At 39.5% G+C, this 26102-nt stretch overlaps 1 protein-coding gene across 7 annotated transcripts in view; it reads left to right on the forward strand.

The window, feature by feature from the left end:
- RAPGEF2 (Rap guanine nucleotide exchange factor 2) overlaps window positions 1–26102 on the forward strand; it is a 241904-nt gene that overhangs the window by 71704 nt on the left and 144098 nt on the right. For all 7 annotated transcript variants that reach the window (XM_038559121.1, XM_038559124.1, XM_038559126.1 and 4 more), the window contains exons 2-3: window positions 1833–1903; window positions 12894–12950. In XM_038559121.1, the coding sequence (XP_038415049.1) occupies window positions 1833–1903; window positions 12894–12950 (128 nt within the window). The remainder of the gene's footprint in view (window positions 1–1832; window positions 1904–12893; window positions 12951–26102) is intronic.

A 26102-nucleotide genomic window follows, 5' to 3' on the forward strand; every position in this document is an offset into this window, starting at 1 on the left:
GCCAGCAATTCCATTTGTAAGCATATACCCATGAGAACTGAAAACAGGTGTTTAAACAAAAATTTGCTATTTTTAACTGTACCTCCACAATGAAATATTACTTGGCAATATAGTGGAGAGTAGAGATACATGTTTACAGAGTAGATGAACCTTGAAAATATTGTGCTAAGTGAAAGAAGCCAGACAGAGAAGGTGTAAATTCCATTGTTAGATTCCTTTTACACAAAATGTTCATAATAAGCAAGTCCATGGAAACAAAGTAGATTAGTGGTTGCCAGGAGTTGGGAGTGGGGGTTATGGAAAATGACTGCTCATGGATATGGAGTTGCCTTTTGGGGCATTGAAAAGTTCTGAAGTAGTGATGAGGATCATACAAAAATGAACCACCAAATTATTCACTTTAAAATAGTAAATTTTGTGGCACTTGTGCGGCTCAGTCAGTTAAGCTTCTGGCTCTTGATTTCAACTCAGGTCAAGATCTCAGGGTCGTGAGATGGAGCTACTGGCTTGGAGCCCGCGTAAGATTCTCCCTCTCCCTCTCCCTCAGCCCACCCCCCCCACCCCCCCACCCCCGCTCACGCTTCCCCCTCCCCCCCCCCAGAAAAAGAGAAATTTTGAGTTCTAGCTCACCCAGCCACCCTGTCAGAGCGGGCAGCAGACACCCCAGCCCCCACCTCTGCTCTCTGGGGGGTCCTCACCCTGCCCGCCCTCACCCTCTTCCTGTTGCTCTTCCTCTGGGGTAAGGTGCAGTGGGTGTCAGAGTCCAGAGGGCGGGGAGGGTCACACACATGGCCTTGGCTGGGGTCTGTGCCCTGGTCCGGTGCTGCTGTGAACTCCTGGAAGAAAAAAAAAAGATTTTATGTGACTTGTATCTCAATAAAACTCTTATTTTAAAACACAAAGGATAGGGGGCACCCGAGTGGCGTTCAGTCGGTTAAGTCTCTGACTCTTGGTGTTGGCTCAGGTAATGGTCTCATAGTGCTGGGATTGAGCCCCACACGGGGCTCCTCTTGGGAGGCCACTTCAGATTCCCTCCCCCTCTCCCCCACCCGCATGGATGCACTCCCTCTCTCAAATAAAATCTTTAAAAAACATGATAATTTTTCAAGTTTCTTAAAATACTTCTGTTTTAGATTTTAACTAAAATTTAAGAGAGGAGTAGTAAATACCCCTTCATATTCTTGTTTCCACAAACTGTAATCCTAGATTAGTCTTGAAATACTAATAACTTGTTAGCTTGTCATTTAAATGAATAAAAATGGGGTTTTGAACTTTTACCTGTTCTGAACTTTCATGAATAACTTTGAATTTTTTCTAAGTATTATAGTATGATTGAGAAAAGTAAGACGTCTCTTTTTTTAAGGCAAATATTTAAACTTAAATATTTCTATATATAAGAAATGTCATTGTGATAAGAATTGAAAAAATTCGTGTTCATTTTTAAGTGTAGTCATGTAATAGCATGCATTAATTTTATGTTGACTGGGAAAATAATTTGATTTAAGCATATTATTGGCATATAAATTAAGACTTTACATTTGAGATTTTATTTAAAAGGCAGAAAGTAAGTGATAAAAAACAAAAGGAATTTATTTTCATAAGTTTAATTAAGCCAATTTATTTTATATTTTGAGGCTCTGTCTATATCCCCAAGGTGGCTGATGAATGACATTTGTGTGATTTAGCTTTTCTCTTGATAATGTTATTTTTTATGTCTTAAGAGAACTTGTATTACAAGAAAAGCACTGTTTTTAACTTTGTAAATATAATGACTTATTTTAGAAGCTGCCTTTCCTGAGAATCTAAAAATTTCTGTTTTTCTTTTCAAACAGGATCTGGAAATAGTATATTCCTATTTACATGGTATGGAAGCCTTATCAAACTTGAGAGAGCACCAGCTTAGGTGAGTCATTTTACAATGACTGATAATGGGATGCTGGGATTTTCTATGATCATTTTTTATGGTTAAAGAAATAGGATTAAAGATAACTTGTGAAAACTCTGCTCTATCTAGCCTCTGTACTTGGCCTTATAAGTTTTATATCCATATAATAATATTTTGACATTTCTGCCATAGTGATATTCTCTCCTCCATATCCCACTCCCTACCCTCCCTCATCTAAAGGAATAAACACTATGTGGTGAATACCCCAAAAGAAACCTTATTTGCTGTCCTGGCAAACAAAGATCTACATTTCAATGTTTCAATGTTTAGATACATAAGAAACCAGATTTTTTTTTTTTTTTTGGATTTTATTTATTTTTTCACAAGAGACACAGAAAGAGAGAGGCAGAGACACAGGCAGGGGGAGAAGCAGGGTTCATTCAGAGAGCCCAATGTGGGACTTAATCCCAGGACCCCAGGATCACGTCCTGAGCCCAAGGCAGATGCTCAACCACTGAGCCACCCAGGCATCCCCAAAACCAGAATGTTTTTACCCATTCAAAGAATAATTGGGTTCATTATCAGTATGTTTTAGGTCTTTGTATAGAATATATTTATTGCATTAAGTTGACTGCCCTTTTTTGGGAAACATAAAAATCTTATTGGTTCTATTCTACAGTGATGCAGCAATCTTAATTATGATTATCTGGTTATATTAAAAGAGCAAAATCATGTAAGCCAGTGATTTTTTTCTTAACTGGAACAGAAAACAAAGGACCTTAGGTAGATGGATTATATATAAATGTCAGCAAGGACATATGAGCTTTTGTTTCCTCCAACTGTAGCTAGTTTTAATACCAGTAGTTTTTAATTATGAAAGCAATACATTTTCTATGTATTTTCCCTTTACTCTTTAAACACTAATTAATTGGCGAGCATGTCAATTTCATATTTAGTTGTTAATTGAAAAAAGTGTCAAGAGGATTCAGTACTTTTAAAATTTAATTTTTGATGAAAATCATTTAAATTAAAGTAGATTGCAGGTTAAGTGCTTAAAAATTCAAGTTTTATTGGAAAGGGCAAAACCATTGGGAACTTAGAAGATGGCTCAAATTAAAGTAGGCATAATTTTTAAAGTGTCTATAACTTCCATTTTATGTTTTTCGGTGGCAGCTACCCTAAGAAAAAGTTATGCACCATCTATTTAATAAATGCAGTTAATCTGCAAGTGCAAATGGAATTATTTAATAAGCAAATACAAATGGCACATTCCCATGTGCGTATAAAATGTTGTAGTTTTATATATATAGTATATACATATAGTTTTATATGGGTAATATTTCAGTAATATTTAACATATTGATTACATAATGTATGTCTGTAGTACATGTGATTATAAAATTACTGAGGTAACAGGAACTCTATGCAATAGAACAAGGAAAATTTTAATACTTCTTATGGAAATTTGCAAAATTACAAAAGTAAATAGTATGACAAAGTCTCATAGACCTATTACCCAGCTTTAGAACCATCAACTTTCCACTGTTTCAAAGGGAAATTATGGTTAGAAATAACTGATTAATTCAGTAGTGTAGTTTAGTCTATTTACACCTTAGAAAGTCTGTTTTGGAGACTATATAGTTTTGTTTGTTGGTTTGAGCTTACAGGGAGGGAACTTTGGGATGTTTATCTTAATCTGCTTATATTGAAAAGTCATTTGTTTCTGATATTTATGGAAAATATCAGCTGAAACTAACTTCAGTCCTTTTTTAGAACAAGATCAGGATACTAACATGATTAATAACAAAAAAGAGGTGCAGATAAACATAATAACTTGGATAAGCTTTTATAATAGCTACCATTTCTAGGAAAAATATATCTTAATTTCTTTTTTTTGAATTTTATACTCTCCCTGGGATTAATAGAGAACAGTTAAGACTTCCACATAATAGAGTTTTCCAATTTTAGAAAAGGCAGCTCTTAATCAAGATTTTAGAAGTTTATTTGATATTGGGTAATATAGAACGTTAGTCTTCTATGAGGGATAGCAGAGGGTTTCATTTATCTGAAAACTTTGGCTTTGTGCATTATTGTGGCCCATCCATATGCATGCTATCACGTGATTCTGAGTGGTAATTGACATGCAATTAGTTGACTGTGTTGCCATAAGATCACATATTTTGTGTAATGAATAGGTTTTTAGATCTTCACTTAAAAACTATGTATTTTTTCAACATGACTTTATTTATTTATTTGTTTGTTTGTTTATTTATTTATTTATTTATTTATTTATTTATTTATTTATTTATTATTTACGATAGTCACAGAGGGGGAGAGAGAGAGAGAGAGAGAGAGAGAGGCAGAGACATAGGCAGAGGGAGAAGCAGGCTCCATGCACCGGGAGCCCGACGTGGGATTCGATCCCGGGTCTCCAGGATCGTGCCCTGAGCCAAAGGCAGGCGCTAAACCGCTGCGCCACCCAGGGATCCCTGACTTTATATTTCTAATATTTACTCCCTTAACCCACATAGTTTAGAAGAAGGATATTTCCGATATGGGTAGAGGATGCTATAATTAGGAGTGGAGGCCAAAAATCTGAAAAAGCAGAATAACCGTCTGAGTCCATTCAGTGTTGGAAATGAAAGACTGCTGAAATAAATAAATAAATATAACTAACTATATATATATATATATATATATATATATATACATACACACACACACACATACATATATATCTTTAGCGTTATGGATAAGTGTAATTATTGTTATATAAGCAGTTGTAGATCATTAAGAAACAACTGAATTATGCTTATTAGTATATTCTTGAGGATTCAGGGAATATCAATGTGCTTTTTATAAAATATTCAACAATGTTTAAAGACAACCAATTTTGGTACTTTTCCCATTTATTTATGTTAGTACTTTCCCCAGTTATTGGTCGCATAGAAGATTTTATTCCTGTTTTTCTGAGGGCACTGGTTAAATTTATTTATTCTGTCAACAATTATCTATTGTGTGCCTACTATGTATTGGACGCTGACATAAGCTATGGAGATGCAGCATTTAAGTAGACCAAACCTCTGCCATCATGGAGCTTATATTCCTGATGGGGCAGACAAGACTTAAGTAAGTGGATCAGTGTTGTTTTCTTCAGATGTTAGTGTGCTTAGCATGGTGTATAGAGTTACCCAGCAGATTCTGAACCAGGGGTGAGTGATAGTCCAGTGAGGCAGAAGACACACAGAGACAGTGATTGAGACATAAATTTGCCGAGGGATCTTGTGTAGAGGGAATCCAGGGACAGCAGAGTGGACAAAGCACCACTGCTGGGATCCACATGCAACAGGTTTTTATAGCATAGCAGCTTTGTCTAGCAGCTATCTGTAGCCTTTCCCCTCCTTCTGCGACCAGTGTTCCAGGGAGCTCAAGGCCTGCTGTCCACACACTCTTTGTTACAAAGGAGATGCTCTGTGTTAGCCACCCTGGGCTGCTGACCTTGAACACTGAACAGCTTGTTCTACATAGTCTGCTTGATGGGAATATAGAGGGGGAGGATGGGATCTCTACATTTTCAGTGAGTTATTAACAGGAACGTTCAAACTGCGCTTGTACAAACTAGCCTTCTAGCTTGTACCATATACTCTATCAGAGATTCCCTGGATGGCTCATGTATATTTTTTTAGGAGGGGGAGGGGCGAGGGAAAGGATGAGAGAAAATCTTAAGCAGGCTCCACACTCAGCAGTATGTAGCCTGACGTGGGGCTTGATCTCTCAACCCTGAGATCATGACCTGAGCTGAAATCCAGAGTTGGACACTAAACTGATTGAGCCACTGAGGCCCTCCTGGCCCGTACATTTTTTATATCCTCTTTTTCTGAGATTTCCCGGGGCCAAGTATGCTGAGATGAATTGCACCAAATCCTATAGTAACAGTATAAGCCACAGCATTCAAATAATAGAAAACAAATGGCTGAGAAACTCTAGAAAATATTTTATCAGAGGAAGCCTGCAGTCCCTGGTAGGGGGAGTTCACTATATACCCAACAGTTGGTTTTATTCTGTATGGAAGCTGTGGTCAGGGCCCAGTTGGCAAACAGGTTCCCCATACAGAATCCAAGGGCAAAAAGTTAAGCTGTTTAGGAGGCACCAGAAGAGGCAGGTCATGATTGTCTAATGAATGCAGGAGGTGCCGTTCTGGGATAATACCACTCCTGACTCGTGGTTTGGCTCTAGGTTTGTGGTACCCATTTGTTCACCTCCCCTCTGTTACACAGTGGGACAACCTGAAAAGGATGGTGGGAGTATAACAGTGCTCCATAAGGTGATTATGATTGTGTCCCTTTTGTCTTTTTTTTTTTTTTTTTTTTTTAACAGGGAGAGAAACTCCTTAAGCAGGCTTCAAACCCAGCACAGCACAGAGCCCAGAGCCCAGTGTAGGGGCTCCGTCACACAACTCTGAGATCATAGCCTGAGCCAAAATCAAGAGTTGGGCACTTAACCTTCTGATCACCCATGTGCCCCAATAGTGTCCTTTTTAATGAGAGATCTGGGGTTGTGTGCCTTTATTATCTTTGGTTGAGTTGGGTGAGGAAATGGGGGATGGTTAGGTCCTGTTCTACTCCTTTTCCCCACTGGGCCAAAAACCTAAAGCACTGTGGACTTCTTTGCCATTTCCAGGGCCATTTAATTATATGTTCCCCTGTAGATGGAATTTGTGGCAAGGACAATAAAAGGTTACCTTGTGCCTCTATCTGCAGCAGAGAACATTCTTCCTGCACGTTGTCTATATGTATTCTAAGGGTGACATCAGGTCCTTGAGTGAGTAGAGTGTAGGCACGGGACGGATTGTAAGGTACATGACAATGGACCAAACTGTGATATAGGTTACAGGGCAGAGAATGGAGTGCAGCTCCACACTAGGAGGACTGTTGGTCAAGGTCTACATTGTTGCGAGGAGGCATGCCATTCCTCTGGTTTGGGTTGGGTCATTGCCTGACTCAGGCCTTTGGATTATATATCCTTTAGCCATCCTGCTATAGGATACTGGGTGTGAACAGCTACTGGGATCCCTTTAGTTATGTCTTCTACTTGCTATAAGGCAGGGTAAATAGCACACAGCTGTTCTAAAATGTTATATTGGGTCAGCTCCTTTTTATTTTTAATTTATTTTAATTTTTTAAAGATCTTATTTATTTATTTGAGAGAGAGAGAAAGAGAGAGAATGAGCAGTGGGGAGAGGCAGAGGGACAGGGAGAAGCAGACCCTCCCTCAGTGAGCAGGGAGCCTGATGTGTGGGGCTCGATCCTGGGACTCGCAGAACCTGACCTGAGCTGAAGGCAGCTGCTTATTAACCAGCTGAGCCACCCAGGTGCCTCTCAGCTCCTTTTTATGATTGTGATCAGAAACCTATTAGTACTCGTTTGTGTTCTTGCCATTGCTACAAGCTCCATCCAAACCTTCTGGGTAACTGGCTACACCCAATTCATATGGCTGTCCCTATACAAGAATACTTGAGGCTTTGATCTATTTAATAGCCATCTTGGCGTGTTCAAATGTGCCCTCTTGAGGACTAGTCCCATTGGGCTCCTTTTAAGCCAGTCTATGAAGGGGCAGAAGCAGTTGAGCCAGACAAGGGGTAAACTGATGCCAATACTCTAAGAGACCTACGAAGGTTTGCAGCTGCTTTGGGATAGTGGGGCATGGGTGTGCCTGTATTTTCTCATTAGGTACTACAGAAACAACCTTTGTCTTATCCGATAAGCCAGCACACTGTATTTTGTTTTTGTTGACTTCTCAACCTTGACTTATTAGGTGAGAAAGCAAATCTGGTGCAGCGGCCTGCAAAGTAGAAAAAGACTGAAAAGTTAACATTAGATCATCAGTATAATGAAACAAAAAGACTGGCCACCAAGCTGTGACAAATCAAGGGGCTTTATAAATACCCCTGTGGTAGGATAATGAATGTCTGTTCTCCTTCCCAGGTGAAAATGGATTGTTCTTGGCTTTCTAGAGCTATAGGAATACTGAAAAAGGGGTTAGCCAGCTCTAACATAATGATATGTGCCTAAAACTTCCCCAATTCAAGTCAGCAAGTGACATGATGTTGGGCACAGTTGTACGAAGAGGGGCTACCACCATATTTAGTTCCCTGTAATCCACAGTCATTCTCCATGTTCCATCTGGTCTCTTTCCAGGCCAGATAAGACTATTATATAGACTGTGAGTTGGTCATATCATTGCCCACCTGGGCTAATTCCTTAATTGTGCCTGTGATTTATTTTATTTATTTTATTTTATTTTATTTTATTTTATTTTATTTTATTTTATTTTATTTTATTTTATTTATTATTATTCATTCATTCATTCATTCATTCATTCGAGACAGACATAGAGAGAGAGAGGCAGAGACACAGCCATAGGGAGAAGCAGCTCCATGCAGGGAGCCTGACGTGGGACTCAATCCCGGGTCTTGGGGATCACACCCTGGGCCAAGGGCGGCGCTAAACCGCTGCGCCACCCAGGCTGCCCCATGCCTGTGATTTTTTTTCGTGGCCTCCTGGGAGGTGATACTATTTACTTGCCATCCCCCTCTGTGGGACAAGTAGCATTACAGCTGTACATTTTGCATCTCCCCTTATTATTTGTTTGACCAAGTGCACCCTCAATTTGAAATCCCCTGCCATAGTTTGTAACGTTAGTCTTGCGAAGACATCCATTCCTAGAATATATTTGGGTGTTGGGGTCATATACAACGAATAGGGCTTTGGTGGGAGTTATCCTGTCCACAGTTACGGCAACCTGCTTTGTTTGTATGGTACCCCCCCTCCGTAGTGGTTACCGTAAAAGAGAGTACATTTGGCACTAGTTTTAACCAGAGCTGAAACACTCTATGGGACCAATCTATGGTGAGTTCTCCATGTGGCCCCCAGTCCCCAGGTACCTGGGTGGTAGCAGCCTGAAGCAGCAGCACGTGTCCTTGGCCTCTTCCCTGGTTTGTAGAGAAAGCGCCTGTCATCTTCTGTCTCAGGGTGCCCTTTGTAAATTGCTGTTCAGGTTTTAAATTCTGCCAGAGGCCAACAAGGACTGCACTGGATTACTTGTCTCACAGAGGGTCCCTGTTACCCTGAGGTCTCACTACATCTGGCAACAGGTAACATGTGCACCCGTCGTCTTTGTTTCTTCCTCCTGTGAATCTGTTACCTTCATCCCTGCCTTCCCAATACCTCTTTTTCTGACCTTTCCTGTTTCTGCCAGACCTGTGGCAGCCAGCTTAGCCCATCAGGGGCTGCCCCATTAGAGGGTCAAGATGGACACAAGGCCCCGCCAACCATCAGGGGCAGACTGACTGTAGCACAGATTGTTATGTAATGAATGCCAGTTTGCACATCCCTGGCCAACAGCGACCTGCCTTCAGTGCCCATGTCCCGTGTACTGAGCAGCCATGCCACCCTGGATTCCCTTTGTTTCTCTCCAAATTTATCCCCCAATTCTATCCATTCGGCAGGTGTCTAATCTTCCACTGTGGTCTATGCCGATGCTTAAGTTGCCCGCAGGTTCCAGGGTTCCCCATTCAATGGGCATGAATGCTCTGCTTTCATTTTGGTTGGTAACAAGAGGCTGAGCTAAGAGAATGGGAATTTTTATGGGCTCATTCCAATTAGTCTCTTCTTCGGTAGAACTTTTCATTGGGTCCCCCAGCTTGGGAATCCCAGGCTGGCTTAGAGATACATGCAGGGACTTTGTTGCTGGGGCAGTTAACCACCCTTCAGTTGGGCCGTTCTGTGTGCCAGAGTTTTTAATTTAACATCTTGTTTTCCTCAAGCCGATTATTGAGGTCTATGGAGTGTCATTTATGTTAGTCTTGCCTTCCTCTCTAAATGCAGTTTCTCCTGTAGGGTGGCATACTTTCTTCAAGGCAACTACACGGACAGGAGGGGTCAGCTAACTATGGCAACTGAGCATCTATCCTTTTCTTAGTCAAATTTATCTTGGTCAAAATTTCCTCTAGACCCTTTGATACTTTCAGGGGGCATTTCGTTATACTCATGTGGTGGGCTTATCCATCAAGGATAGGGGCTATCGAGCCCCACATAGATGTGGATGGCCAGCCTGGGATTTCCCCTGCAAAAATCCTTATTCCCTTTCCCACGTGTTGGTGGTCATGGTTTGCATGTTTTGTTTTGTTTTGTTTTGTTTTTCCTGGCTTCCTGGTTGGCTCACCATTTGTGTGGTCACACCCCAACAGACTGTAAGCCAAGGGTGGATGATTGTCCTATGAGGCCAAAGAAATGACCTGGAGACAGCCAGGGAGGCATAGGTTTATTGGGAGAACTTACTATAGGGAGTCCAGAAGTGCCAGCCTGGACACACAGCATCTGTTGCAGAGATCTACATGCAGCAAGCTTTTATACTGTAGCAAATAGCCAGCAACTATCTGTAGCCCATCCCCTTCCAGCATGGCCAGTGTTCCAAGGAGCTCAAGGTCTGCCATCCAGACACTCTTTGTTACAAAGGAGATGCTTCTGATCAGCCAGTGACCTTGAACACTGAACACTTTCTTCTATACATTCTGCTTGATGGGAATATAGAGGGGAGGACAGGATCTCTACAGTCTCAAGATAGTGATTAACAAGGCCATTTAGAGTGTGTTTGTACGAACAAGCTTTCCAACACTTACCATACACATAAGAATGGGTGTTGGGCTGCTTTCACTTTGTGGTCAAAGGCAGTAACATCTGAGTCAGGGCAGTTTGCAGAAATCTCCACAGTATAGTGATGCCCAGATACTCTGCTATGGGAAACAGGTTCAGTGCATGAAGGCACCGAGGATAAGGAGTTTGGATTTCTTCCAAAGGTAGTGGGAACCAAGAGCACAAGTGTGAGAGGATCTGACTTAAGGTTTAGAAAGATTTCTCTGGAAGCCATGTGGCGAATGGACAATAGGTGTACAAAAGCAGAAGCTGATGTCTACATTTGTAGACTTGGTCAATTTGAGAGAATATATTTTGGAAACAGATGCTGGCAGAAAGATGGGATATTAAGAAAAGGGAGGAGTCAAGGATAATGATTCCAAGGTTTTTGGCCTAAACATTTGGGTTCTATTGATTGTGGGAAAGCAAATTTTTGGGAAGGAAATTTAAGATCCATTTTGGACATTTTGAACATGAAGTCGCTGTTACACAGCCAGTGGCTATGTTGAGTAGGCATTTAGATAAGTGAGAGATTAGGTGTGGGGCACTGTTTGGGAAGTCATCTGTTTATAGATTAAACTTAAAATCATAGACTGGATAAGATTACATGGTGCAGAGGAGAAGAGGGCTGATAGGAGTTGATAACATTTAGAAGTTAGGTAGAGGAATGGAATGGGAGGAGAATCCAAAGGAGACAGAAAAAATGACTAAGGAGTTAAGAGGAAAACCAGAAGATTGAGGACAGGAAGATTCTAGGAAATGATGGTGTAATGATACTGCTGAGAAGTGGAATTAAGATAAGGACAGAAAAGATTTAGATAATACAGAGGACACTAAGAACTTTTAGAGCCTTTTCTTTGGAGTTTCAGGGAGCAAATGATGGAGAAATGTTAAGAAGGTGAGAAAATGGAGAGAGAATATATATAGACAGCCCAAGAGGAGAATATCTGTCATGGGTAAAAGCAAAATGTGGTTAGTAGCGGGAGGGGTATGTGTGGTCAAAAGAGGTGCACCCTTACCCCACACGGGTGATGCTAAGGTGTGTTTATTTAGTAAAGGAAATGATTTTGGAGGAGGTAGACATGGATGGTGATGTAGGAGAAGGAGGTAAACCTGAAGGAACGCAAGGTCTACTGTAGGAGAAGAAATGAGATCCATTGAAGAGGTTAGGGCAAGGACGCTTCTTTCATTCTAACAGGAAACAAGGAGGGCTGTTATCTAATTTAAGACCAGGTATTTTTAGACTTAAAACTTGTGACTCTTATCTTTTCTTATAAAGAATTGGTGTGATTCAATCCCTGTGTTAATGATGTGTATTCAAGGTTTGATACTGCCTCCTCGAGTTAAGTAACATTCAGTTGGGATGTTTCAAGTTAAGGGATAGAGAGGACCTCTGAAGTAGGAATGGTGGTAGTAAGTACAAGGAAGAAGAATATACAGGAAAGTTGTTTTCAAGTGAAAAATCAAGAGTATGTTGTGTTAATAGGATTTAGCAAACAGGAAAGATGGCAATGGGTTGATATCAGAGTTGCTTGCACAAAGTGGAGACCACTAACCCCATTGATCAAAATGGAGGTGCTGTTGAAATAATCACTTTTATAGCCAATTTATTATTTGGTGGTTCCTTCATAAGAAGAAACAGTCATTTTCTCTTTTACATTTTTGTATTTTTTTGGAAATTTTACTTGGGCTTAATAGAATAGGATGCTTCTTGAAAATGCTGTTCTTGAGGTAATTTTGAATATTTAAACATTTATTCATGTTTTCCATAATTTCCATAATTTTTTCCTCAGGGATGAATCAGCCAAAATAACAAATCTTTAAGCTGTAAAGCCTCCATTTAGTCATTAGTCATAAATATACTGAGTTAATAAAAGCCTACTTTTGCTGAAATTACATACTGGTAAATAACATTAACATGAATGACGTTATCATTTTTTAAATTAATAGGTTCTCCCTTCTAATTTTTAGGTTCTTTTCTTATTTTCTGCTTACCTCAGAGAACATTAATTTGTCTACATGTCATTTACAAAGTGTAAAACACATATAATTTTGTACCCCATAAAAATAAACATGTAAAATTGACATATAACAAAGGTTTTTTTTTTTTCCTAGTGTCTTTTTACCAGATTTTATTTTATTTTCTTAACCTGGGTATCAAGAATATTTATCTTGAGGCTAATAATTATGGCAATCCATATAAAATAATCTTAACTGTCTATACTACATGTCTCTTTTATGTTTTTAAATTATTAGAGTGTTTTTTCATGATACATGTTGAACTCATGTCCCCCTCTTTTTTTTTTCCCTTACAGGTTAATGTGTGAAACTGTGAGATATGAAAGACATGAAGCAAATGAAGTTTTATACTAGTAGGTGTTTCCTTTCTCTTTGTTCAGTGTATACGGCAACAATTAAATAATTTCCTTAAAGTATCACAGAAGTATTACTAATGGCTAGGTCAACGTTACTTTAATTTTGCATTAACTAATTTTTTGTAACTTAGAAACATAAAACATTTCAACTATTACCTGTCATAAAGTAAAGTTTACAGTCCTTTGCAGATAAGTGTGTATCTATACCTATATACCTCTCATGTATGGTTCAGAGATCTAATTTAGTATTGTGGAGTATTTTGACAGTTTTATCATTATGAAATAAGGAACAGTGTAGTCTTTCCAACAGAACAAGATATATTTTCCCGCAACCATATGGAATGAGATGTAATGATGATAGCATAAATGTCATATTTTAGTTTATAATCCTTTCAAAAATAGGAAAATAAGCTGCCCACATCTCTTTGGGCATAGTTTGTTCTATAAATAATACTGATACTTATTTCAAGATGTGTAACATATTCCTTGAAAAAATGACCACAAGTTTTTAAAGAATGTGATAAACATAGTAGTAGATAAATATTGTTGTATTAAGGACGTATAAACTGATTTACTGCACATATTATTTTATTAATAATGTTTGCCACGATTGGCTGTTGTTCAGTTGACTTTCTATTTTTCAAAGTACTTATTAAATAAATAATAACTACTTTCCATGCATATTATAGGGATTACTTAATGAAATAAATAAAATGCAACTCTCCCTTAAGGAGGCTATAATTATAGTCTCCTGAAGGAGATGGAAATAAAAGGAGAACAACAACAGCAAAAAGTAACCAACCAAAAGAACTGAAAATAGATAGGTACTAAGGGCTGAAGAAGTATAAGGGGAGCCTTGTGGGGAATGGGGGGAGTCTCAGAGAGGTGGCCCTTGAACTAGGTCTCAAAAGTATATCTGGTGGTCTAGAGAGACTTTCTGGCAGAAGGAACAGTAAGAGGGAAAGGGGCCTGATGTTCTGAATATTATAAGGTTAGGGCCACTGACATGTGCATCAAGATGACAAATTAAGGAAGAGTCAGGCTATAGTCATATTTGCTTGTGAATGCGTTGTTAAAAATACCAGTTGTGATTTTTTAGGCAATTGGAAATGAGTTTTTTTTCCTTCTAAATAACACTTTATTATGGAAAATTGCAAATATTGATGATATTGGAGACAGTAGTATAATGGTCCCCCAGGTATGCATAATCCAATAATGTTAATTGATGGCCAGTTATGTTTCATCTCCTATTCCCTATCTCCAACCAGATTATTTTTATTTAAGTCTAGACATAACAATTTATCTGTATCAATTTTAGAATGTGTCTTTGTCTTTAAAAGATAAAGGATTAAACAAAAAATTTAACTACAATATTATCAATCAAACCTTAAAAAATAATTCTTTAATATCATGGAAATATTCAAAATCTCTTTGTCTCAAAATATCATTCATTCATTCATTCATTTATATATAAGGATTTTATTTATTCATGGAAGACACAGAGAGAGAGAGAGAGGCAGAGACACAGTCAGAGGGAGAAGCAGGCTCCCCATAAGGTGCCTGATGTGGGACTTGATCCTGGGTCTCCAGGATCACATCCTGGGCTGAAGGCGGCGCTAAACCACTGAGCCACCCAGGCTGCCCTCAAAATATCTTTTATTTATTGGTTGATATTTTTCTTAAATGTCTTTTGCAGCTGGGTGGCCAGTTTTCAAGCAGTAAAATGATGTGACCAAATGCCTCCCCATTCTTCCCCCTCAAAGATGTCTCCCTGAAGATACAAAGGTGGATTAGAGTGAGTGGCTGGGCAGGGAGATTAGTGAGGAAACATCAAAGTAATCTGAGGGGGTATGGCTAGAACTGAGGCCCTTCAGGGAGTCAGGGATGGAGGTTGGAAGAAGATAGGTGATCTGATCTAGGATGATTCTTTGGTTGTAACGTATGAAACTATGACATCTAGGGGATGTTTTACAGGCAATTCTAAATATACAATCTAGAGAATAAAAGAAGGTACATCAAATGTAGAAGAATAGTAAGTAATCGGAGTGTATTTATTACTGAGAAAACTAGCAAGAGGCAGATGCCCTTAACATATTTATTCTTGAAGAAATTAAGACAAATATTTTAGAATATTTGTTTCTTTTAGGAGCAATGAGAAGCTGTCAATGGAATGAGTGTACAGATGTTAGGGTTGGGAATCTCTGAGGGGTATTATTAACATTTTCTGAAGCTGTCTAATGGCGGTGTGTCAACTTTCTATTAATTTGACCTCCCTCCTTAAAGCATGGTTTTGATAGTATTGATGATGTAAACATTTGATGCAAATGTTTAACAAGCACTTCCTATCTCCCACATAGTCTAATAAGTACTTTACATGCATTAATTTACTTACTCCTTGTGGCTGCCTTTGGGATAAATATTATCATCACCCCAGTTTTACACATGAAGGTACTGAGCCGTTTAGGGGCTAAGGAACTCGCCAAGGTCTCATTGCTGAAAGTGGGATCTAGATTTGAGCCTAGCCATTGTGATTCTGTTGCCTTAGCTGTTATCCCACTCACTAGCTTTTTCCAGCCGTTTTCATGCCATCGTAAGAAATGGCGCCATAAAAAATGATATTGCTTGTGTGCATGTGAGTATAAGCCTGTCATCCCTTTCTGTTGCTGGCATCCCAGGGGTGCCAGGGGTGATGAAACCCACCATCGGTTGCCTCCATTTCCCCGAGTCCCTAGCAATGATTACTTTTTATTCATTTAAATTGTGGGTAGGTTACAGTGTCTTAAATATATCTGAGTTGTTTGTTTTAAAGTCAGCGAATGTGAGCTATGCTGATGATGCAAAGCCACGTCTTAGATAATCCTAAATTGATTGCATTTAGGTTAGAATTTGTATATAAAGTTGATTGTAGCAGTTGCTGATTTTTGATTAGTTAGAATCAGGTGACAATGGAAAGTCTGTGGATATTCAGGAGATCATGATTTCCTAAGACCAAAAATTCGCAGAGACTAATTGTAGATCACTTAATCAGATCCCTGGTATTTGGCCAATCTTGTGATGAAGGGTAATTGGAGTGTTTTCTTCTGTGATCCTTGAAGAGACATGCTTCTGCTCTTACCAATCTGTGTCCATGCAGTTTTGAAAATTAAAGAATACTTGTATTTGTGGTGTATATAAATCTGTGATAACTTCATAATACCATCCCTCTTTTGGGGACCCGCTGTTATTAACTCATGAGGGAAATGACTTGTCTGCTCTTGTTCTCCCTCGAGTGTTAAGAATGTAGTGTAGCCAGAATATCAAAGACTTCCAGACTTTGGCTTTATGATCAAGAGATGAGTATTTTTTTTCCTTATTATGTTTGTCTGCTGGTAACTTCTAAGTTGATGGTTATAATAATTTCACCAGGTAAATATAATACTCTTTTGATCCAACTCCACACCTCATTTTCCTCAACTATAAAGTGGGAACAGTAGTAATAGTATCTACCCTTTAGTGTTGGTGTGAGGACAATATCAGTAGCATGTATAAAGTCTGTAGAGTGTTGCATACCTCGGAAGTGCATAAAAATGTTAGCTGCTGCTCGGGGAGCCTGCTTCAGATTCTCCCTCTGCTCCTCCCCTCACTAGCTCCCTTCCCTCTAAAATGAACAAATCTCAAAAAAAAAAAAAAAAAAAAAGGTAGCTGCTACTATTGTTATCATCATTGGTATATTGATAATTTACATTATGGTATTATGATCTCCCAATTTTTTAACTGCTTTAAACGTTTGTTAGGAAGGCATCATGGTAGTGATATCTAACTCCCATGGTGTTAATTGTTTTAGCGTAAACCAACAGGATGACAAAAAAGATTGGGGAAGAGTTGTGGCTCTGACGAAATTGAACTGTAAAAAATTTAGAATTGACCATTTAGAATCTGGCATTTTTTTTGTGTGCTAGAAAGATAGATGAAATTAGTTGGACTTTATACAATGGATGAGAATATCAGGTGATTTCCGTCTTCCTTTCATTTGTTGTTATCAATATATGCTAGATTGCTTGCTTGGATAATATAGAGGTGGATAATATAAATATGTAACCTGACACACTACAGATATTTTGCTTAAAGAATGTAATTTGGGGCACCTGGGTGCTCCATGGCTGAGTGTTTGCTTTTGACTCAGGGTGTGATCCTGGGGTCCTGGGATCAAGTCCTGCATCGGGCTCCCCATAGGGAGCCTGTTTCTCCCTCTGCCTGTGTCTCTGTCTCTCTCTGTGTTTCTCATGAATAAATTAATAAAATCTTAAAAAAAAGAATTTAATTCAAGAAATGACATAAACAGTATGTCCTTTCAGTTTTAGTTTTTCTTTAGTGTCCAGGCATCCTCATGATATCATTTTAATTTACAGTTACTTTTCAGGTGCTAAAAACCTTTGGATCAGAAATTCAACCATTACAGTTTTTTAAAAAATGTATACATGCACCCCACACCCACACTATAAATGTGTGTAACGCTACCTCTGTTCTCCTTTTCCCCATATATGTCTGCCTGAATGCATTGGTTTCCAGAAGAGTTTTCATAGCATTTTGTGAAGGAGTTTCTCCCTATTGCCGGAGAGGAAGTTGTTCCTGTATTTAAAAAAAAAAAAAAAAGCTTCATTCAGGTCCACTGAGTCCCTTAAAGCATTTTGATTGAAATCTGTAAACGTGCAATTTAGAACTTCAAGCCTCTACTCAGTGCTCGTTGCTTGTAGCAGTCTTCCCATGTGTTGACTTGGTTTCCTGTTGTCACGGCAGCTATCCTGAACTGACCCTGCTCTGCAAGGTCCCCAAGCCTCTGCTGCTGTCCCCTTCATGCCCTCCCAACTGCCCCACCTCCTCCTCCTCCTCCTCCTCTGTTCTCCCCACAGGGAGGATCTTTCTGTTCTCTCCTCCTGCCCCCTTTGCTACAGGCCCGAAGCGTGCCAGTCTCTCACATCCGTAAGAACCTTCTCCTTTGATGCTTTGGCCCGTAACCAATTGTTGTACTGCTTTTTTCCTTCCTAATGTGGCCAAGCATTTATTTCATTTTACATCACTCATCTACTACCTTAGTCCTTCCTTAAAAAAAAAAAAAAAAGAAAAGAAAAGAGAAAGAAAATACGTCAAATCTCCTTTCTTTCCCAGCAGGATATAATCACAATTTTCAAATATCCTTCTTGTCCATGTTTCCATGATTTTGCTGTACTTGTATGTGTGTATAAAGAAAATAGTGAAGTCCCAAGATTTTCATTTACATGAAGGAATGAGATTTTTAAAGAATTAGCCTGTACGTAGAATTGTGGTACAAGGATGTTTAACCCCAAGCTTAGCGTGTTGTGAGGTACTTGTGTGCTGTATGTAAATATGAAAATTCAAATACACACACACTTGTGTATACATACATGCACATACACTGACATTTAGACAAACTTAAGATTATGCACAGTTGGTAATACTCTAGGGCTTCTTAGCAATATTGATATTTTAATATTTACTATTAGTCTTTAGATTAAAATGCTTTATTTTTGTGGTGAATAGAAGAGTAAATAGAACTTTCAAAGCTGTATTTAGTTTTAACCTCTGTCAAGGCAGGGACTGTAGTTTACATTTGCCACGCCTGGTACAGAAACTTGGAGTAGTCTGTTCTCTGTTATTTTTTGAGTTTATTTCAAAGGAAGATGCTCCTTTTAGAGATCGGCTGATAAAGACCTTCATTATGGTCTAATTTTGTAATAAAAGGGCTGACGGTGTGTTAGGTGTTAGATTTTTTCGTATCAGTTCCCTGTGGAACTCTTTGGTGAATAAAGACCTCTGAACTCTCAGATATAGCTCTTTAAAGAAATATGTAGTTGGTAAATAAGGCTAATTACTTCATCTGCTTTCTGATAAGTACAGGTTAGTGGTGCTATAAACCGTTTGGCAGTATTATTGCAGTTACTTGAGGCCCTTGTTTAGTGGGTTGGCAGATTTGGCTTTGAATTTCACTCAGTTTCTGGATGTCTACAGGTTCTCTTTGATTTCTGAGCACTACTTTTCACTAGATGAGGAACAGGTTTGTGATGAAAATGAGATTGCTGTGCATAATTCTAAAAGACTGGCTTTATAAATTAATTTCATGACTCATCGGTAGTTTTCAAAACATTTAACTTTTCAGATTTGGCTGCTCTTTTTTTTTTTTTTTTAAGATTTTATTTATTTATTGCTGAGAGATACACACACAGAGAGAGAGAGAGAGGCAGAGACACAGGCAGAGGGAGAAGCAGGCTCCATTCAGGGAGTCCAATGTGGGACTTGGTCCCAGGACTCCGGGATCACACTCTGAGCCGAAGGCAGATGCTCAACCACTGAACCACCCAGGCGTCCCTATATATTTCTTTTTTAAGATTTGATTTATTTGAGAGAGAAAGCAAGGACGAACATGTGAGTGCATGTGAGCAGTGGGAGGGGCAGAGGGAGAGAATCTCACAGGGACTCCCCACTTAGTGTGGAGCCCATCCCAGGACTTGATCTCAGGAATCTGGGATCACGACCTGAGCCGAAGGCAGACGCTCAACCACTGAGCCACCCAGATGTCCCTTGGCTGGTCTTTTAAATTTGATAAATTGTTTCTTGAGCCCTTGAAAATATCCCTCCATCCTCAGTATGGCTGAATGACTGATTGATGTATTGTAATATATGTGGAATCTGCATTGACATTTTTTTATCATTAAAAAAAAAGTGTTTTGAATAACTTAACGGTTCCCAAGGCATCACTCCTTCATTTCATTTTTTAAAATGAATTTTGTTAGTTTAAGAATGACTCCATTTATGAGCCTATAGAATTTTTGGCTTTACTCGTTCTTCAGGTCTGCTGGCTAAGTGAATTACGATTAAAAAAAAAAAAGGATGTCTTATTATATTCCCTGTATTTTCTTTTTTTTTTAAAATTTTTATTTATTTATGATAGTCACACACGGAGAGAGAGAGGCAGAGACACAGGCAGAGGGAGAAGCAGGCTCCATGCACCAGGAGCCCGACGTGGGATTTGATCCCGGGTCTCCAGGATTGCGCCGTGGGCCAAAGGCAGGCGCCAAACCACTGCGCCAACCAGGGATCCCTATTCCCTGTATTTTCAAAATACAGTTATTTATTTTTCAAAATAAAGCTGAAATAGCCTTAATATTTTCATCAGTTTTCAGAGTTCTTCTAATGTATTTACTTTTCCTTTTTTCATGGTTCTGAGCCCCTGCTATTGAGTAGAGAATAAGGATTTTCTCAAGAACTTAATGTTAAAATGGTGCTTTTTTTTCTTCAAAATTTTTATTTATAATACAGCGAAGTACCTTCCTTACAATCTAGAACTTTTAGGAGACAGAATAAAAAGTTACCCTCAAAAAAAAATTACCCTCTATTTCTTAAATGTGTTTTCAGAAGTATGGGAATTTATATATTTATATATAATTAAATATTATGAAGTATATACTTTTGTAATAAATATTGCTTCTTTAAGCAGAAGAGACCAGGGCCCTGGGTGGCTCAGCTGGTTGAGCGTCTGCCTTCGGCTCAGGTCACGGTCCCTGGGTCCTAGGGTCGAGCCCCGCATCGGACTCCCTGCTAAGCCTGCTCCCTCTATCTCTGCTGCTCCTCCTGCTTGTGCTTTCGGGCTCTATCTCTGTTAAACAAACAAACAAATTCTTAAAAAAATACTGCTTCTCTATAGGGTAAAAATATAAATGCAAAAACCTGTAATTCTTGTTAGAGCTCTTTCTAAAATATGTTTTATTATTATGCCTTAGTAAAAATCATGTGGGTTTACCTTTCTTTTGACCTAATATTTCTAGGATCACTTATAATGCTGTGTTGCATTAATTTATCTGATGAGCTTACTTTGTGGTATTGGCCATCCAAAAATAAATAATGCATATTTTGTCTTTCAGCTTATAGCTTACAGTCCCATCAGAGGAGCAGAAACCCAAAACAACTGATGATTAAACTTTTTGATTAACCCAGTAACAAAAGTGATGTAATGTATTTGAAAAAAATTAACATTATTGTGTATCTGAAAAGCCATCTGCATATTGGAAGGTGGCCATTGTTAGAACTTCTTTTTTTATGCCATGGAACACTTTGTTCATAGGAAATCCTATTTAGCTCAATAGCAGTAGCTGTTATGGTTAGAAGAGAGTTGGACGGTGTGTAGTCCCAAGGGGCTGGCAAGTGCATATTGAAAACCTCTGCTGTGAACTAACTGCCTGACTCCTGTAGAAGGACAGAGAATAATTTGCTCTAAATAAGTAAAGTTATTTGCATGATGGCTTTTGGCATAATCATATATTTGAGAGTACAAGTCTAAGCCCATCAGAAGAGTATGAAGGACAGTATAGGTGAGCAGCCACGAGGGCCTGACCTTCAGCAGAGAGCCTCGATGGAGAGGCTTGAGGGTTGGGAGGCACAAACAGAATGTGATGATAGGTTGGGGAGAAGGAGAAACTTAGGAAGATTTTCTTCTGTTTTCTGGTTTTGTCCTCTGGTTGGATGCTGCTGCTCAGATGGTAGATCCAGAAAGAGACCGATGTTTTCTAGTTTTGGTCATTTGGTGGCCGGCCTTTTGGGATTCCTTGCCTAGTTGTCTCCACTTAGTTATTGGAATTTTTGTTACTCGTCATTTTATTTCCCTTTCTGATGTTTTACCCCAGATGGGGAGCCATTCGCCCACAAAAGGGTGATAAGAATCCTGGCTCCACATCTTTTGGATGCCCGCAGCTTTGGTGTTTGAATATGGTATAATATCCTTTCTAAAACATCCAAAAAAATGGATGTTTGATGTTTGGTGTCCTAGTTGCATCTAACCTCTCCATGAGTGCCCCAGCCACTTCTTCCCTGAATGGTCTTCCTAACCCGTGTTTGTAGACGCTTCACTGATGCTTGAATGGGTGACCATTCTTATTCACCATGATTTTCATGTTTTTGCTTCTCTGTGTCCTAATGCCCTTGCTGCTGTGGCCCACAGAAAGCACTGTAGAGGTGATTCTATGCCTCTGGGTCACTTCCGACCTAGGCCAATGCCATATTGCACTTGATCTGCCAAAGTGGGCGGGATTCCTTCCTGTGGCTCTGACGCCCTCCTCATGCCTTGTTTTGTCAGGCTCATCTGGGAAAGCACTAATTTCTGGCCCCAAATTTTCTGAATTCTTGGAGGGTACCATTCTTACCAAAGTTTCTGTTTCTATTTGTCACCGCCACCCTCCCCCCTCAGGTGCCTGTTTCCAGCTGAATATTAAGGCACCTGAGTATCCCCTGCCCGCAGCTGCCTGCCCCACTCCTGCTACTCTTGTCTTGTTGCAAGGCTTTCTCCTCAGTTTTCCTTGCTGTCATTGCCATAAGCAGCCCTTTTGGTTGTTGGGCTCCACAAAACACCACTAAATTTTCATATTAACAACTGAATAAAGTAGCCCTTTCATGTTAGTTTTTTGCTCTCTAATAGCTGCCTTTGCTAAGTTAGTTTTCTTTTGATGCTGATGCTGATTCTTCCAACCCCCTTGTCATCTTCAGTTTGATCACTTGCATTAGCTTCCTGCTTTCTAAATGGGAAATGTGCAGCGGCACATGCAGCCCTTTCACGTGCAGACATCGCCACCGTGTGGGCTTCCCACATATTGCTTAAGGCCGTTCTCGGCCTGGTTTCATTTTTCTGGTTACTGGTAAATTGAAACTTACATCTTTGACTTTTCTTAAGATTTTATTTATTTATTTTAGAAAGAAAGCCCAAGAGGGGGCAGGAGTGCAGGGGGAGGGAGAGGGACAAGCAGACCTCCTGCTGAGCGCAGAGCCCTATTCCCTCCAACTCTGGCCAGGTCTCCAGACCCGGAGGCCTGTGACCTGAGCCGAAACCCAGAGTCTGACGCTTACCCGACTGAGCCACCCAGGTGCCCCAGGCTTTCACTTTAATACCACATCTGAGTTGGTGTCTATTAAATATTAATTAATTCATTAAGAATAGAGCTTGAGTGCCAATCAAGCATTGTGTAGCATATATATATATATATATATATATATACACACACACACACACACACACACACACATATACGTGATACTGGTGAGTTACAGGAGTTTAAAAACTAATGGTGGGGAAGACTCTTAAAATAAATATTATGACACTGGCAGCTGCTTACTGTGAACATGTACAAAATGCCCTGAGAGCTCAGGAAGAAAATGAGTCACTTTATTTGGAAGCTACTAACACACTTCTCAGGGTAAGTGGTAGTTAGCCTGGAATTCGAAGGATGAGTAATGAGTTTACTAGATAAAAGGTACTGTTTAAAAGCTGGACCAGCAGGTTTATCCAAAGGCCCTTGAGACATTGTTGGGGAAAAATAGTGTAGTATGGCTGACCAAGGTGAAGTTTGCAGGATAGGACATTTGGGGTTAGGAGCAGGAGGTAAAATTGTAGGTTGGCCTTTTAGAAATGGTCATAAGAGAAGGAAAGAGATGAAGAGAACTCTTTTTTGTGTACCTGCTATGCAAGGCACTGCACAAATATACTGTTGTTAAATCCAAGTAATGTTGTGAAAAAGGTATCAGTATCTCCATTTTACAGTGGAGGAACTAGGATCTAGAACTAGAATTTAACTTCAGCAGGATCACATGGCTAGCAGGAACGAATATATGTTCCAAAACCTTTGTGCTTTGCATAGCAACATATTGCTTCCTTCCTGTGCTCGCCAAGGGTTTGGACTTTCTCTGGTTGGGGAACTACGGGTCGTAAGCAGAAGCTCGCCACGATCTGACGCGCATGAGCAAACGGTAACTGCAGTGGTGCCCAGTTTCTACCTGCGGCAGCGCGCAGCTCCTGTCTGGAAGGAGCTTCAGTGTCGTTGGAGGAAGGTACCTAGGTACCTCAGGACTAAGAATTCAAAGGAGAAAAATATAAAATAGAATAAAATTAGATGGGATAAATATTTTGGAATTTGGAAAACAGTGAGGAGAAGATTTATTAAAGAAATAGGGCTTGAGCCAATTCTTTAAGGTATGATATGATTGAGAAGATGAAGAGAGGCAGACGTCTTCGACAGGTTGGCCGAGGTGGGAAGGAGCAGCCAGGAGAGCAGCCAGGCAGTAGTGGTGGTTCGCGTTGAGGAGTAGAAGGAAACAAGGCGGGGACAGAATGGCTCCACATTCAGTGCTTGCCTCTCTCTTCCCCGTTATTCCAAGTCTACACTTGCCATTCCAGCTTAGCCTTGGCTTAAGGGGCATCATTCATTTTTGATTACTTCAGAGTCCTTCTGTCTAATTAGACCGAGAGCGAATTGATCATTCTATAATGGTCTGTTTATATTTTGGTTTTGTTTGGTTTGGTTTGGTTTGGTTTATTCATTTTCTCCACGTTGGTGAAATAAAAAGGCTTTTCAGAGTGTCTTGTCATACACCTAGGCTTTTGTGGCTTTCATTTTGTAGATTGCAGAATGGGCTGTACTAGCATCAAATCAGTTGTCTGTTAGAGTTCTTAGTTTAGTCTAAAAAATTATAGGTCTTTTCTAAGTGTCCATTTTGGCTAATCAGAGAGATTTGCAAAGTACTACTTTGCTGTATGTCCCTCTTTAATCTTTAGGTTCCTCTTTTCTACCCACTGCTGCTGGTGTTAAGACTTAGGTTATTTGGAGACGCTCAATCCAAGGTTTATTCCAAGATTCAGCTTGTCCCATTAGCTCATAATTTCGGCCCTTAGCTCATTTTAAAAGCATAAAACAATTATTGAGGAAAAAATTAAAATAACACTGGTGAATATGACACCTGCAACTTATTTCCGTAGATATTGATAGAGTTGTACTTTTTCTCTTGCCATTTGTTGCTGTTGGGGCTTGGTTTTGAGACGGTTTTTCTAAAGGTTTTTCAAAGTTGACAAGCCCCAAGCATAAAAATCACCTGGGGTCTGTGTTTAAAAGGCACTGTGATGGATCTCCCACCTGATGATCATAGACTGTGGGGTTAGGTGGAAAAGGCAGAGGCTGAGAGCATTCATTCTTAATTAATATCCCAGGTGATTGACATGCATATTAAAGCTTGAGAACCACTGGACAAAATGAAATCCCAGTGTTAGTCCCAGATAACTACTATTGTCATAGTCTTATGTTTGCTAACTTCGTTGCCAGTGTGTCTGTAAGCGAGGTCTGGGATTCAGTTTGCTTATTACCCTTTAAGTGTTAGAAAAGTTTAATGCTGCTCCTGCTAAGTACTTTCTTAGAACCTCTGCATTTTTTCTTTAAAAAAATAATCATCACTTTATATGTGTAAAAAATGCTATAAAACCTCGGGTAATGACAGCTGCACTGTGGGAAAGGCGTATTTGCAGCCTTTGAAGGGAAGCAGGATGTACCCCATACTGAAACACTGCCTGCCTGAGGCATAATTGTAGATGATTTCTAACAAAGTCAGGAGAATTTTCTGGATGATTAATACTAAGTAAAACAGATTTTATGGTGGCATCTCACAGCAAGGAATTTTTGGAACACAAACCAACATGAGTTCTGTGGGGGGATGGGTGGGAAGAGAAGATGGGAGGGATTTTCTAGCTTTACAGCTATTTCCTGAACATGTTAAAATAAGATTCACTGTTTTTGTTTTCCTAGTTCTGATGAACTTACATTTATAAAACCCGAATCCTTAAAAAAGAGATAATAATAAAGGAGTTGCTGTGGTCATAATTGGCATGGCATGTAGTGTACATGTTCCCTAAATTCAATAAATGTTTGTTGATTGATCATCCTCTTGTCAGTTCCTTCTCAAGCAAATACAGCTTTTGTGAGTTGACATTTGAATTTTTTGGAAAAGGTAGAGGAAACAGCCCATCTATCAGGAAAACAAAATGAAAGTGGAAGAGGTTGAGATTATCAGTTTCTTATCTTTACCGTCTTAAATTTTTTCTGAAAGAGTCAACCCTAATTATAGGGTAATGAATGGGCATTCGGGGAGTCAGAATATTGCCTGTTACCGTACTTTATCCACTTTGGACATTAGTTATCATTCACTTCATGCATGCTTTAGGATCAGTGCCAGGAAGGCTGCATTTACAAACCTTGCACTTATTTCATCCATAGTAATATGCCTTCAAAGTGGACAGGTACGGGCGCCGAGGTGGCTCAGCGGTTGAGCGTCTGCCTTTGGATCAGA

This window comes from Canis lupus, chromosome 15 (assembly GCF_011100685.1).
Source record: "Canis lupus familiaris isolate Mischka breed German Shepherd chromosome 15, alternate assembly UU_Cfam_GSD_1.0, whole genome shotgun sequence".
In the NCBI taxonomy this organism is placed as follows: domain Eukaryota; kingdom Metazoa; phylum Chordata; class Mammalia; order Carnivora; family Canidae; genus Canis; species Canis lupus.